Source organism: Agrilus planipennis, unplaced genomic scaffold (assembly GCF_000699045.2).
Source record: "Agrilus planipennis isolate EAB-ADULT unplaced genomic scaffold, Apla_2.0 scaffold118, whole genome shotgun sequence".
NCBI lineage: Eukaryota > Metazoa > Arthropoda > Insecta > Coleoptera > Buprestidae > Agrilus > Agrilus planipennis.
In genome coordinates this window covers 502317-516989 of record NW_020438955.1, presented here as the reverse complement: position 1 = coordinate 516989, position 14673 = coordinate 502317, and the positions used below count along the sequence as shown (strand labels likewise).

The 14673-nt window shown below is 35.4% G+C and overlaps 1 protein-coding gene across 2 annotated transcripts in view; it reads left to right on the top strand.

Annotated features, from left to right (window-relative positions):
- The window catches only part of LOC108738953 (scavenger receptor class B member 1), a 162570-nt gene extending 150693 nt beyond the window's left edge, over positions 1-11877 (top strand). For both annotated transcript variants that reach the window (XM_025974966.1, XM_025974965.1), the window contains 5 exons: positions 2146-2401; positions 3641-3778; positions 3885-4003; positions 4679-4804; positions 9472-11877. In XM_025974966.1, coding sequence (XP_025830751.1) covers positions 2146-2401; positions 3641-3778; positions 3885-4003; positions 4679-4804; positions 9472-9771 — 939 coding nt within the window. In that variant the 3' untranslated portion in view covers positions 9772-11877. The remainder of the gene's footprint in view (positions 1-2145; positions 2402-3640; positions 3779-3884; positions 4004-4678; positions 4805-9471) is intronic.
- The last annotated feature ends 2796 nt before the right edge of the window (positions 11878-14673 follow it).

Sequence of the window (14673 nt, the reverse complement as noted above, 5' to 3'; positions counted from 1 at the left end):
TTAATATTAATAACCTTAAGTTAGTTAAAGAAGTTAGGAATAATCGTTTACTAAACAGTTTTGAAAGTTTATACATTTATAAAAATAAACAAATTGTTCTTAACAATGACAACGGTCCCATCCCTGGATCTCCGCTATTTAGTTTAGTTTAATTACGTTTATGATGATGATGTTAAGGTCCATTGAACATCTACCTTGTTGGCTTCGGGTCATGTTCACTGAACCTTAACAACTATCAGTATAAATTAGGATTAGTTCTCATTTAGGTTTAGTTTACTTCAGTCCCTGAAGAAGGTAACTTTGTTACCGAAAAGTGCTTCGGACAACTACAGTGTCGTGTTTTGGCGTTGGGGTTTTGAGCTATTCTGTTTGTTCTAAATCTAACTAAAACAATTCAATAATCTATCTATATTCGTTCGCTGTAACAACGGATTTTAATTAAAAATCGAACGGTAAAAACGCGCCAGATGAACGAATTAAATCGTCAAAAATAAAAACAAAAAAAGAATAATAAAATGGAGGCACATCGGTCAAACGATCGTTAGCTAGGTCGGTGTTGTACATTATTATTGAACTGCTGACATTTCACTTATTCAGTTTGCAAAAAAATCACCAAACAAATGGAACCTCGTTTAATGAACGCGCGTGTTTTTCGTGGCAAGTATTTGATTAAAACGTTCGATAACGCTTAAATAAAAATGTGAGAGAAAAAAACAATTGAAAACATAAAACAATGACTTCGTTGAGTTATCCGGTTAGTTACTATAGCTCATACAACAATAATAGGTAGGTACCTGCATATAATGAATATACAACTGATATCATGAGAATTATCATTACAAAGTTATGAGTTTGAAGATTCATTAGACACATACCTTCAAACCTTTATATCATCAGAAGGTCGTCAGTCCTAAGACCGGTTGGACACGCCCCTCGACTCTTCCCTATCCTGAGCTAATCTTCGCATTTCCTTAAAATTAGAACATCCCACATCCTTAACTATTTGTAAACAGTAATCTAATCTGGGTCAACCTCTACTCCTCTTTACTTCTGTTTCTGCCTCTAATATCTCTCTAACTAGACCTTCTTTCTTTCTATTACCTCTTCATTTCTAACCTTCTCTATCCACGGTATCATTCGCTTGTAACACCACATTTCGAACGCTACTAACCTTTTGTTTTCCACTTTACTCACCGTCCAGGTTCCACACTCGTACAGCGCCGCTCTCCAAACATACACCTTTAACAATCATCTTCCAATTTCTAAATTAACCGTTCGTGAACATCGAACTCACTTCTTATTATTGAAGGCGACTCGACCCTGTGTTGTCTTCTGCTTTATATTTCTAGTACTTCTCCCGTCCTGACTTATCTGACTTCCTAGATACCTAAAATCAGTCACTTCTTCTAGTTTTTCGTGTTCTATCTTTATATTCGCTCTTTCCCTACTTTTTCCACCCTTGCAACCCAGTATTTTTGTTTTATTTTGATTTATTTTCATACGATACTGTTTTATCAACACCTCTTCCATTTTATTTAAAGCTATCTCTAACTCCTACTTGCTATATGGTAATACTGCCAAACCTTTCTATACTGAACCAATTTTCACATTTCTCAAACATCCAAAACCTCAAAAAACACTCCAAATTCTACTAAAACTGTAACGATTGTAGACCTAATACCCGCATCCGATTAACTCTTCCACTAAATGTATAACTCCATATTCCCTTAGACCCTCAATCCTAAAAGTTTATGTTCCCTTAACCATATATCCCCGTAATGAAAATACTGAAGCAGTATCGCTTAATCTCTCATGATTCCCACGGTATTGACCTTTGTATAACCCCGTGTAATATTTGTAAGACGGTCAGTCAGTCATACCTGTTTAAAGGATTATGAAGTTGTGTATTTAGTGGAAGGGTTGATATGTTACAGGTTTTAGGTTTAAAATCGTTTGAGATTATAATGATTGACGGTTTTTGTGAATTTTGGAGTACTTTTTAAGGTTATGTCCAAACCAAATTGACCGTGGATTTTAATTTAGTCGAACGTATGTTAAAGGAATCTTAAAACCTTAATGAACTGATGAAACAGAAACCAATTATCCACTGTTCATATTAATAACTATCTGTTTATATTATTACAGAGAAACGGCACCCTATCTGAACGACATACAATACATACTGGTGTAAACGGTATGGAGAAGTTTGGCCTACTAGATAAATTAAACGGTTTGGACCATCTGCCCTATTGGCCAAACGCTCCATGCTCAAGCATCAAAGCTAGCGAGGGATCATTCTTCCCACCTAGAGACGTCACAAAATCTGACATTGTGCACATCTATGATAAGGATCTCTGCCGAATTATTCCTCTTCAGTATCGGGGACCCATTGAAAAACAAGGTAATATAGTTATAGTCAATCAATATCAATGTACTAAATTCTTCAAAACGGGTCTAACGATTTTGATGACATTTGGGATACTAGAACATTAAAGTTGGGCGTGATATGTCGATGTAAATAAGTATCATCTTGAAAGAAATATATGCATATGGTAATGGTAAAAAGTAGATCAGTTTAATCATGTCTTCCATAAACGAATCTGTCTACTTGATTTTAAAATTTGATTAGAATATAGTGAATTATAAAACACTCTGTACACTTGCCATTAAATAGTTGTGAAACACAAATTAGCGGGAAAATTAGGGCGGTTTCTTGGTAAAACAGTCCAAGTAATTTTGACGGCTACTGGGAAACAGGGACAGCTGTGACGTCTTCGAGATTTATTTAGAAGAATATTAATTTCACGTTTTCCTGAATGAAATAATGAAACCGATCGGGATCGAATTTCCTTTGACAACTTTTCTGAAACAACTTGTTAAATGGAAAAGAAAAGACAAAAGAAAACGTCAAAGAAAGCTGTTTTCTACGAGGGTGACATTTTTAATTAATTCTTTTCCGATTTTTCCCGGAAAATAGGAAAAGACGGCTGACTTGGTCACAACAAAGTAATGAGTCAGTAAAAGAGGAATCAGAGATACGTGTGAAGCATCGTCAAATATTTTCTTGTACTGGGAAGTTTGCCAGCTGAAGTTTGCAGCGAGGCGAAAATGAAAATGACGATGACTACACAGTTGATAATAAAAATTAAGAAAAAGTGTTCTTTATACATTTAGAGGATTCCAAAGTACCTCAAAAATGGTTATATCTAAGTTGCTTTATTTTCAGTACCTACATAATCGTTTTACAAATTTTTATATCGATTAATTACGACGTTGTAGATTTATCTCACTATTTAGTCTTTTTGTATGCGCACTCTTTCTATCGATTCTACCACGTCGAATGCTTTTCGCTTATTTAAACGGTCGCGAGATGTCCTTGATTATTGAAGGTGCCGTCAGTATCGATCGCTTACGGCATTCGTTCATAACATATGAGACATTATGACTTGTTCAATTCACTTTCATTAGTTTCCAAGAAAAATAATTGCGACTAGTAGACAGACGAACTAATGAGTGGTCTTATTATAAGGATTCCGTTTTTCTTTTAAGCATCGCAATCTCAGAAATGTGTATTATAAGAAATTTCATGAAACGTTCTGTTGGTTAAAAAGCGACAATTTAATTTTTTGTTTCGTTTCAGGGATTACGGCAGATCTGTACACTCCGCCAGATAATATTTTCGAAACTGGCACCAAGGAGCCGAACAACAAGTGTTACTGTCTAGACGATTTTCCCTGCGCTCCCAAAGGACTCCAAAATATCAGCCCCTGTCAATACGGTTTGTATTAAATAAATAAATAAATAAATACAGAAAAAAGAAATATGACAAACAACTCGTCCTAGATGGCATTCAATTTTTTCATATCTCATTTTCTCGTTTACAGATGCTCCAGTATATTTATCATTCCCTCATTTTTACAAAGCCGATCCAGCCCTACGTCAATCCTTCGAGGGACTCTATCCGGACAAGGAGAAACACGAAACTTATTTCAAAATACAACCGGTAAGTTCAATTTACAACAGGTACAGTTATGACCATTAAAAATGACAGTTAACCCAAAATGGCGTCACAATTTTGAAATGGAGTTTTTATCGCGCACCACGTTAAAGTGGCTAAAAATCGATCGTATTAGTAGACATCTCTTTGAAGTATTTAAAAAAGATAACGTGCTAGTAACAACCGACAGTGATAACATCGCCATTTTGAAAATTTATTGGTAAAACTCCGTCACGTCACCTAGCCTGTTTGTTACGCGCAAGTAGGCTAGAGCTATGCACGGCTAGTCATTGCGCAGTAAGGAACTGCGCATCCGATTTGACGCGTAGGGCATGTATTTGACAACTGACAATGTTAAAATTGATGCGCAGTGGCTCATCGCGCAGCGGACCGTCGGGTTTTCTATCCTTTATTAGTAATGGCAGATGTTTCACTCATTCGCGTATAGTTATCAAAATTACGTTTCAATAAATATCTTGTAGGTGGTTACGAGTAAAGTATTTGAGATAGATTACATTTCTTATTCCTTTTTTTATTGAAAGCCCTACTTTAGTCTGAAGAAATAGAATTTAATCGATGATTTATGTGTAACATCCCACTTATTTACAAGTATTTTTATGTGTCTATTTTGTCTTTCAGTGTACAGAGTAGGAGTAAATAAAACAGTTTCCTTTGTTACAGAAATTGGGTGTCCCTGTTGAGGCCAAAGTGAGGGTGCAATTGAATTTAAGAGTTGAACAAGCCGAAAATGTCCGACCTGTTTCCAGGTTCCCGAATATCGTGTATCCAATTATGTGGTTAGAAGAGGTAAGCAATAATAATTGTGCTGAAATTAGTTTTGTTTCTCTATTTATAACTTTTCAACAAACAAACACACCAATAACCAAACTCACGTTATCTGACTAAAAAATAATTTTCCACATTTACCATCACATTAAATTTACTCGAAACTGAATTCAAGTTTACTGTTTTCTCATTTGTTTTATTTTGTTTCCATCGTCGACAAACGTCTCGCAATTTTGTCAACGTATGGAAAAGCGGGGAAAATATCTCAATACCAGTGGCGTACATTTTAGTTAAGCCAAGGGAGCCTACATCACTGTCGTTTCAAGGCGCATTTAAATTTATAGAACCTTTGTTTTTGTTGGCAAAAGTTGTTAGCTTAATTCTATTAATTTGGTTTTATTAAATTAGATGTAAGAATAAAAATACAAAATTTAGGTTAGGTTACCTGCTATTGCAGCTCCCCAATTAGAGCATGTGATCAATGTACGAAAATTTAAATAAACTAACATGTTTATATGATTTGCCGCTAACATGCACCCGTTGAGAGACGCAGTTGGAATGAGCACAGACAGATCCTTGATCTCTTCAGTTCTTAACATTACATTGGTAGATAAAGCTGTATTTCGTACGTCTTCAATGTCACATAGTCCCTAACAACTGAGCATGAGTTATAGTTTACTCACAACCTGCAGCGGCATAGTAACAAAAAGCATTCACCGAACAAAATGATGTACTCGACTAAACTTGGTAAAACATTAATGTAACCAATTCTGGTACTTAAAAATGGACCAAACAATGATCCAGTATTGACAGATCTATACTAGGCTACCCAGTACAGAACAGAATTTGGAGAAACAATTATGTTTCAAACTTTTGACTAAACTTGGCGAAACGTTAGTGTACCAGAACTTGCCACGTGAAGATTGACCGAACATTGATCGAGTATTGACAAAGCTGTATTTGACTGCCCAGTACTCTATTAAACTTTGCGAAACATTAGTATACCAGAACTTGGTACGTGAAGATTGACCGAACAATGGTCTAGTATTGACGAAGCTATATTTGACTGCCCAGTACCCTATTAAACTTTGCGAAACATTAATGTACCGAAACTTGGTACTTGAATATTGGCCGAACATTGGTTGAGTATTGACAAAGCTATACATGACTTTCCAGTACTCTATTAAACTTTGCGAAACATTAATGTACCAGAACTTGGTACTTGAAGATTGAACAAACATACGTCTAGTATTGATAAAGCTATACCTAGCTGCCCAGTACTCTACTAAACTTGGCGAAACACTAATGTACCGAACTTTGGCACTTGAACATTGACTGAACATTGATTTAGTATTGACAAAGCTGTACTTGGCTACCCAGTACTCTATTAAACTTGGCGAAGCATTAGTGAACCGAAACTTGGTACGTGAAGATTGACCGAACATTGGTCTAGTATTGGCAAAGTTATACTTGACTTTCCAGTACTCTACTAAACTTGACGAGACACTAATGTACCGAACCTTGGCACTTGAAAATTGACTAAACATTGATTTAGTATTGACAAAGCTGTACTTGGTTACCCAGTACTCTAATAAACTTGGTGGAGCATAAGTGAACCTAAACTTGGTACGTGAAGATTGACGGAACATTGGTCTAGTATTGACAAAGTTATACCTGGGTGCCCAGTACTCTACTAAACTTGACGAAACATTAATGTACCTTAACCTGGTACGTGAAGATTGACCTAACATTGATCTAGTATTGACAAAACAATACTTGGATACCCAATACTCTATTAAACTTGGCTAAGCATTAGTGAACCGAAACTTGGTACGTTAAGATTGACCGAACATTGGTTAGAGATTGACTGAACATTGGTCGAATATTGACAAAGTTATACTTGCCTGCTTAGTACTCTAGTAAGCTTGGAAAAGCATTAATGTACTTAACTTTGGCACATGAAGATTGACCGAGCAATCGTCCAGTGTTGACAAACATATCATTGGCTGCCCAGTACTGGGTCGAACTTGGTAAAATGTTTATGTGAGGTTAGCCTAATATTGGTCCAATATCGACAAGCCAATGCTTAGTTTAACCTGTCGTCAATCCTGTTATTTCCTACATGAGCAACAGACCGTTTCGTTTTCTATCATTTATTAGTAGATAATAATACCTTCTACCTATTTTCATCGGATTAAGTTATTGGTCCTACATATGGTATATCTACCCTTCTTGGTCTAAACATTTAGTTTGTCGTTTTTCTTAGTCGCCTAGTCGTATTACAAAATGCCAGATTTTTGAAATTGGCTGTGCTATAAATAAACGCACGCGTATACAGTATACATATATATGTCCTCGGGGCTCTGAACACATCATTTAGTTCTAGAGCTCAGTAGTTGTTTACTCGAAATAACGAGTTTGTGGACAAATTTCGGCGAAACTCATTTGCATATATCCTTTTATGCTCGTGTTTACGATTAAATAAATTGCATTAGAACATTGTTCGGTAATAGTATGGCTTTAGGGGGAGAGATATATGGGCGCCAGCTCGCGTGGCTGTGTTACTACAAAATTAACCAATAAAGCATAGGTGTCCATGTTGGTACATGAAAAACACGGACAGGTAGAGGCACATAGAATGGACACTAAACGTATTATCCTTTCTAAAGCTTGTTTTTATCTACCTACCCTTCTGTAAGTGATTAACTGAATTTAATCTAAATGCAATTTAAATCAATGTCAGACTGTTATTATTTTGTGCTTAAAGTTACAACTGATTTGTATGGATATTTTAGGGGAGAGGGTAATTTGGCTGGATATCCACCTGATTTTTTTTATTTCTGGTTCTAAGTCTGCAAAATTGTTCACATATTGGGGGAACTGATGCTATTCTTATTTGGATCTAAAGGCCGTCGTCTGAGGAGTTGCTTCCTAACTTTTCGCTTACACGAGTGGAAAGTTTCTTCATAAGTCCTTCCATCTCCGATACTGAATAAGGATTGGCGATTTTTCTTTTTTTTTTTGTTTAGATTATACTCGTCGGATTCTTACCGACTAAAACCCCTCCTGGAGCGGGAAGATAAACCCTGTGGGTTGCTCATACCCGGGAAGAAAGTGGAAGGTTGGGGATTGGGGATAGGATTAAGATGGGATTAGGGTTAAGAGTGGGGGTAGAAGGGAGTGTTGAGGAGGAAAACCGAAGTAAATGGCCCACCTCTGAAGTACTGGGTGGACACTCGCGCTAAAAAGTAGGTAGGGGGCAGTGCTTGTTCCAGATCAGTTGATCGTGGCATGTCAGTCGGTACCGTTCAAGTGTTCCTGAGGACCGCTTTCCAGATCTGGTTAAGTCTGAGGGTCTTTTTCTTGTTGAAGTTCTCCAGATGCTTTTGGATCTCGATAGCCTCTTTAACCATCCTGCTGTGCTAGTCGTTGACCGATGCTAGCACTTTTTTACAGTTTTCAAAGAGCTCCCAGCCGACTTTTCAGTGTGTCCTAGTCGGTACTTTGCTTTGTGCTCTTTGAGTTTCGTTCCCATCGATCTCTTAGTGGTTCCTATGTAGACCATTCCACAGGAGCAGGGTATGCGGTAGACTCTTGAGGCTGAAAGAGGGTTCCTTGTGTCCTTAGCTGATCTGACGATCTGTTGAATCTTCTTCGTGGGTTTGAAGATGGTTCTGATGTCGTGTCTGTTCAGGACCGCTAATTCGGTCTGTGACCTTCAGAGCATATGGTAGATATGCTAGAGAGGTGGTAATGCGGCGTTCATTGATCTCTACTGCCTTTAATACGTTCATTGATTTGCCAATCTTCCTCTTTTTGTAACTATTTGCCTCGAAAGAGGTCTTTAAGTGTTTCGAGTTCCACCTGGAGATATTCTGGGTTGGCAGATCTTTCTAGCTTCTGACTTTGTTGGTGGTTGGATAAGGCGTGCGGATACCTCTCCGTGTGTATATGTTGCTTGTATACCGTGGACCAATTTGATGTCTAGTTTTCTCAGTAGTACGTCCAAAAATCCTAACTGTTGGTCCTTCTCAATCTCCATGGGGAACTGGATGTTTGGGTGTTTTCCAAATTATGATTGTCATCCACGCATCGGAGCCAAGCAGTTGACATGTACTTCGAGGTCTCGATAGCGTTCCATAAAGAGATTATCTATGATCGGACTTAGTGGACTTGCCATTGCTACCCCTTCTATCTGGTAGTAGCAATTCCCCCTTCACACGCAATAGGTTTCAGTGGGGCAAACCCCAGATGTCGGCAGAGAAGATCTTAGACACTAGGTCAAGACATCGTGTTAGCGGTACCTTACCAAACAGCGAGACGACGTCGAAAATAGCATCAGTTCACCTACTGGTCGTGAAAGAATAGGACAACAGAGGTCGCTATGGAAGTTGATACGAAATAGGCTAGATATGTTGGTAGAATATCTTCTCAGACGTGAAGGGCTAGTTAGAGATATTTTAGAATCAGAAACAGGAACTAAGAGGTGGAGACGTAGACCTAGATTAGATTAGTGTTCACAAATAGTTAAGTATGTGGGCTGTTCTAGTTTTAGGAAAATGCGATAATGATTAACTCAGGATAGAATAGAGCGGAGGTGCGTGTCCAACCAGTTTTAGGACCAACAACCTTATTACGATAACAGACTTAATTTATTTGTATCCCTTATCCTTGTTATTTTGTTTCAGGGAATCGACGAGCTGACTCCGTCAATTCGAAGGTGGGTTTATTTGGCGACGACGGTGTCGGAGGTCGCATGCCCTCTCTTCACCTACGGATCCATCTTTTTCGGGAGCTGTATCCTCGTCGGTGTATTCGTAAACGCCTATAAGTCACTGTTGTTCACAAAAGAAACGATAGAGGGCGGTATGAGGACTCTTAGACAGCAGGGCGTCTATTTAGCAAACGGCCGGTCAAACAGTGTTATTAGCAGGGACAGCTACGTGCTATTAGAAAACCATATGATCGACAGGAGGTTCGATGTATGATATAATTATTACTTATCGTTAATTAAACATAAGTACCTACATACAAGACACAAAACATCATTCCTGCAGATATATCCGATATATATATACATATACACTTTGCAAGTCTTGTACATTTCATCGATGCATTTAACACTTTATATTTTTTTTATCACCCCCTAAGCTCAAATTGGTTTTATGGCCATGTTCTTGTCATCCTAGATTTTTTTGTTCCAAAAATGATCTGTTATAAAACGTACCTAGGTAGTATCTTACTATACGTAACAGAACAACATTCATTTGAGACCTCCTCGTGATGATATCAAAAAAAAAACAAAATTGTGAGTATTGTGGTAAATTAAAATGAGTTTTTAAATGTTTAGACAAACAAAAATGAATCCTAAAGGTGCGTATAAAATAAAATATTCCAAGAAAAAAGCGAAGATAGAGAATACGAAAAAAAATATTTGTTTCTAAAGGTAGGTACTTGTTTTATTTTGATTTGTTAACACTTGTTTTCGATAATCGTTAATGATTTTACAAAATTTTACCAACTTCGTCGTCTCCAGAGCAATGGCTTCTTCAAGACTTATTGCAAATAAAAAAATTTTGTTTAATATATGGAGATCATTTTGGGAAAGCAATCTGAAAATGTGTTCTAAAACAATTGGTTTCTAATGGAGCTAATAGGATCATTTTTTTTCTGTTTAAACACTTAAAATTAATATCCCATTTAATAATGAAATTATTAGATCTTTTATTTCTTGCCTTGAATATATAACGTACTTTTTACACAAAATTATAGTTCCTAAGTCAACAGCTACGACATTCCTTCTTGGAAACATTTAAAGAAAATTATAAAAACTTAATAAAATTCAACTCTCCTCTATCAGGTCGTATGCTATTTAATTAGAAAATTTAAAGTCATCTTTTTCGAAGAAGACGTCTCAAAACGAAAACAAACTTTCTTCACGCGTATGCCTGCACGTTTTGTAGGTTTTATTAAAGAAGAGAAATCACTTTAATGCGAATTTAACATTTGAGACAGCCATCTGAGATTATTGCAGGAATGAATAAAAAGGATGTACCTGTCTAATGTTTTAATGAGGCGTCAAGAGGTGTCAAAATTGACCAATTCTGATTTGCCTATTATGGCTAACTCATGGTAGATTTTAAAGATTAAGAAGTCGATTCCTATAGATTTTAACATTCTTAATGAGAACACAAAAGGATTTTTCCGTTATCGCTTTAAAATAAATGAGTTGTATTTAAAAATCGAAAGAATTTATGATCTTTTGTAAGAAAGATTGAAATGATATCAAAATAAATGCGATCTTTGGATTCATTGTGCTCAAATTGTTCAGAAAGTAGGATATTTGAATTCACTTTGCTCAAATTAGTCAGAAAGTACTCCTATATGTTCAAAATTGAGGAAAAAGTTTTCAGTATTCATTAGTGATGTCCCCTAATGGAAAAATTATCCATAAAATCGAAGAGCGTCCCATTGAACTACTACTTAAGGACATCTTCGTCTATTCATTTCTGCAATAATTTCAACTGGCCCATTTCAAAAGTCAAATTTGACTTAGAACGATTTTTTTTTCTTTTATTTCTATGAGGCAGATGTAAAATCACCTCAATAATCAGTACCTGATAACATTTGTATCGTCCAAATTCTACACGTGTGTTCAAACTTTGGTTAATGGTAGAATCGTAATTTCGTAATCTAAAAAACTAAGGGGTCCAGTGATCAATAAAATAAATGGCAATTGTGTTAAGAATTAGAACGATATTATCTGAAATAGGTATAAAAATAACTAAAATAATATCGTTCTGGTCCTTCTTCTTTTTTTTTTGAAAACATATTGTTGGTTATCTTTTGTCATTGCGAATTCTATTGGTTTCTCGCATGTGTCAACCGAATTGTGATCCAAGTGCTCGGCGGAGTGACAAAAAATGTCACCCTGCTAAAACGTTTTTGCTCAAAGGTATTTGTAAATAAGTATTTTTTATATATAATATTATATACACTTTTATATTATGTGTATGTTAATAAAATGTTGTATGTACATAATAACGATCGTGCAATTTTATACTGTTTTCTCCAATCTATTTTTTTTTTGTAAATACGACCGAAATAAACTGTTTTTACAATAATTTTATTACCAACTATTTTATCAATTGTTATTTCCAATTTTATGGTTTTATTGGCATGTATTAAATCCCGCCTTGTTACTGTAAAGTACAGTCTATTTCAATTTGTTAGAATTGTGACCTTGAAGAAATCTGCGCGAAGATAGAAAGAATACACACTAGCCGTGAGCAAGACAGAAATAGTTGAAACAAGCTTGAACGAGCAGAACTCTCGATGGCCGTTCTTAGGAGATCGGCTAGAACTGTACAGTATTAGACGAAAATGTTTAGCAATTTCTTAAAACAAAAATGTATAAAAATTAACAATAGAAAACAAAGCAAAAGTTTTATAGGTGTGTAGAACGTTAAGTTAATTCACTTGATATTATTTGTGGCTAAATATGCTTTTAAATAAAGCATATTTTTAAATTTTAACAAGGCAGTTTAAATAATTTTGCAAATGGTACTGTACACTTTTGTCTAGTTCTCGCTCGACGATCGGTGGAGAAATGATATCCGCAGATAAATATGATTGAATTTGGAATTATGCTACGGTGCATCCTAATAAAGGGAAGAGGCATATCTCTTACTTCTTGAAACGAACAGTACTTTCTAAGATTGTACTTTCTCTTTTCGTATTTTTGACTGCGCAGACTGTACTTGCATTGAGCTGCTTTGACTTTGCTACGTCATACCAAGGTGATCACGAACTCAGACCGAAGAGCTCTATTCGGACACGTTCGTCGTTAGCAGTGACGAAACTTTGGATTTATCTCATAAATTAATGTTTTAGCGGTATGCACGCGTGAACTTGCTAATATCATTTATTTCACAATTTCATCCGGTTTGCGTATAGTTACGAAGAAAACGTTTTTCTTTCGGAAAATATCAACGAAATTGCTCGTATTTGATAAGAACTAAATAAATAAAACAAATACATAAACGGAAAGTGTGATAAACAATTATTGTGTTATTTTATGCGAAAAAAGTTACCGAAAGTGCATCGTGTTGCAATCATCATAATTGATGATATGCGTTTAAATAACACTAAAATAAACATAATTAATAAATTGTTGATAAAAATGTTTCGTGTTATTCGAAGTGTCGTTATTGTTAGGTCTTTAAAAGATTTGACCTAAAAATATAAACGTTTTGATGTTTGAAGATCAAGGAAAATTGGTTTCCGAAGGATGTTACAATTTGCATTCAATGGATTTCCAAGTAAGTAAGTTATTTGGTCTATAATATATATGTTTCTAGATATTAATGTGAAAATTCGTTTTAATTTTCTCCCACTATAAACTACTTCAAGTTAATGAGAAAAAAATTTGATGCTGTTGTCACACCCTTGCCGGGAATCGAACCCGGGACCTTTGGCTTTACGCACCAATGCATTGGTCCCGGGTTCGACTCCCGGCGGGGGTGTGACAACAGCAACAAATTTTTCCCTCATTAACTTGAGGTAATTTATAGTGGAAGAAAATTAAAATGAATTTTCACCTTAATATTTGATATTTACCCCTTTTAAATGTTAAAGTGTTTCTTATTAATGCATCTATATATTTTAAAGGTGGAAATTTATAAAAACTACGTTCAATATTATTTAAACTATGTATGGCGCAACTGTGATACAAAATTTGATAACTTCTTAATAAGAAATAAAGATAAGTTTCAGCAAATGAATTTTATATTTTTATATTTCGTATACACTCTTTGATAATTGTGGAGTTCTTTAATAAATCTATTTGTTCAAACTTTTCCACTGTTTTGTATCAAGAGACTACATTTTTATCATACATACCATCAAAAGTACGATGTTTTTCTCTGATTTCAAAAACATAATAAATAGGATTTTGTTAAGTTCCAATAAATTTCTGTCATAAAAATGCGCAATCAGATGCAAAAGCGGATGTGAAAATATCAGCGGAACTTTTTTAATTGCGGAAGCAGATATCTGTTGCAAGACTATTGCGGGTGAAGTCACGATGAGTAGAGGTAGTTTAGAATCCAATAGGTCATGACTTTGAGTTTCTTGATTTCTACATTCCACTAAAATCGTTGGCCTTTTGGTCCATCGTCGTTTATAAGGTTATAATTTTTTATTAGAGTAGAATAAAAGCAATCTATACCGATAATAATACTAATAATAATGAAAGCCGTAAAGAACATTAATGACAAAAATTTTTGTTATTGCTTATCTGGTATATTGGTTGATATTAAGCTTTCTCATAAAAAGTAAATTCAAAAACTTTTGTCGAAGTCTCTCATGTATGCATATAGGTGTGTGTTATACATCGATATTAAAAAGTTTCGTAGCTCGTAAACATAACCTTTATTACCAACCTGCAAGGGTATAAATTCCTGTCGAAGTTAAAAAGTGATCCATAATAAACGTTGTCGAGTTTTCGTAAGCAACTCGTTTGTTTTTGGGAACCTTCAACGTTTTTTATTATCGTGTATTAGAAATAAATTCTGAAGAAAATTTTGATGAAACACTATTGAATGATTCAAAGTTAGATTAGAAGAACTAGAGGGGTTACTAACCCTTTCTCCTCGTTTGCTAATGTTAATATCTCTTTATAACTTTCTTAAAACCTGTAAATACTTATTTCCTACTAAGTCATATTTAAATAATCCTCCCTTCTACCATGTCATATCATCATCATCATAGGGTCGTCAGTCCTAAGACTGGTATGACACGCACCTCCTCTCTTTCCTATCCTGAGCTAAACTTCGCATTTCCCTAAAACTAGAACAACCCACATCTTTAACTATTTGTGAACAGTAATC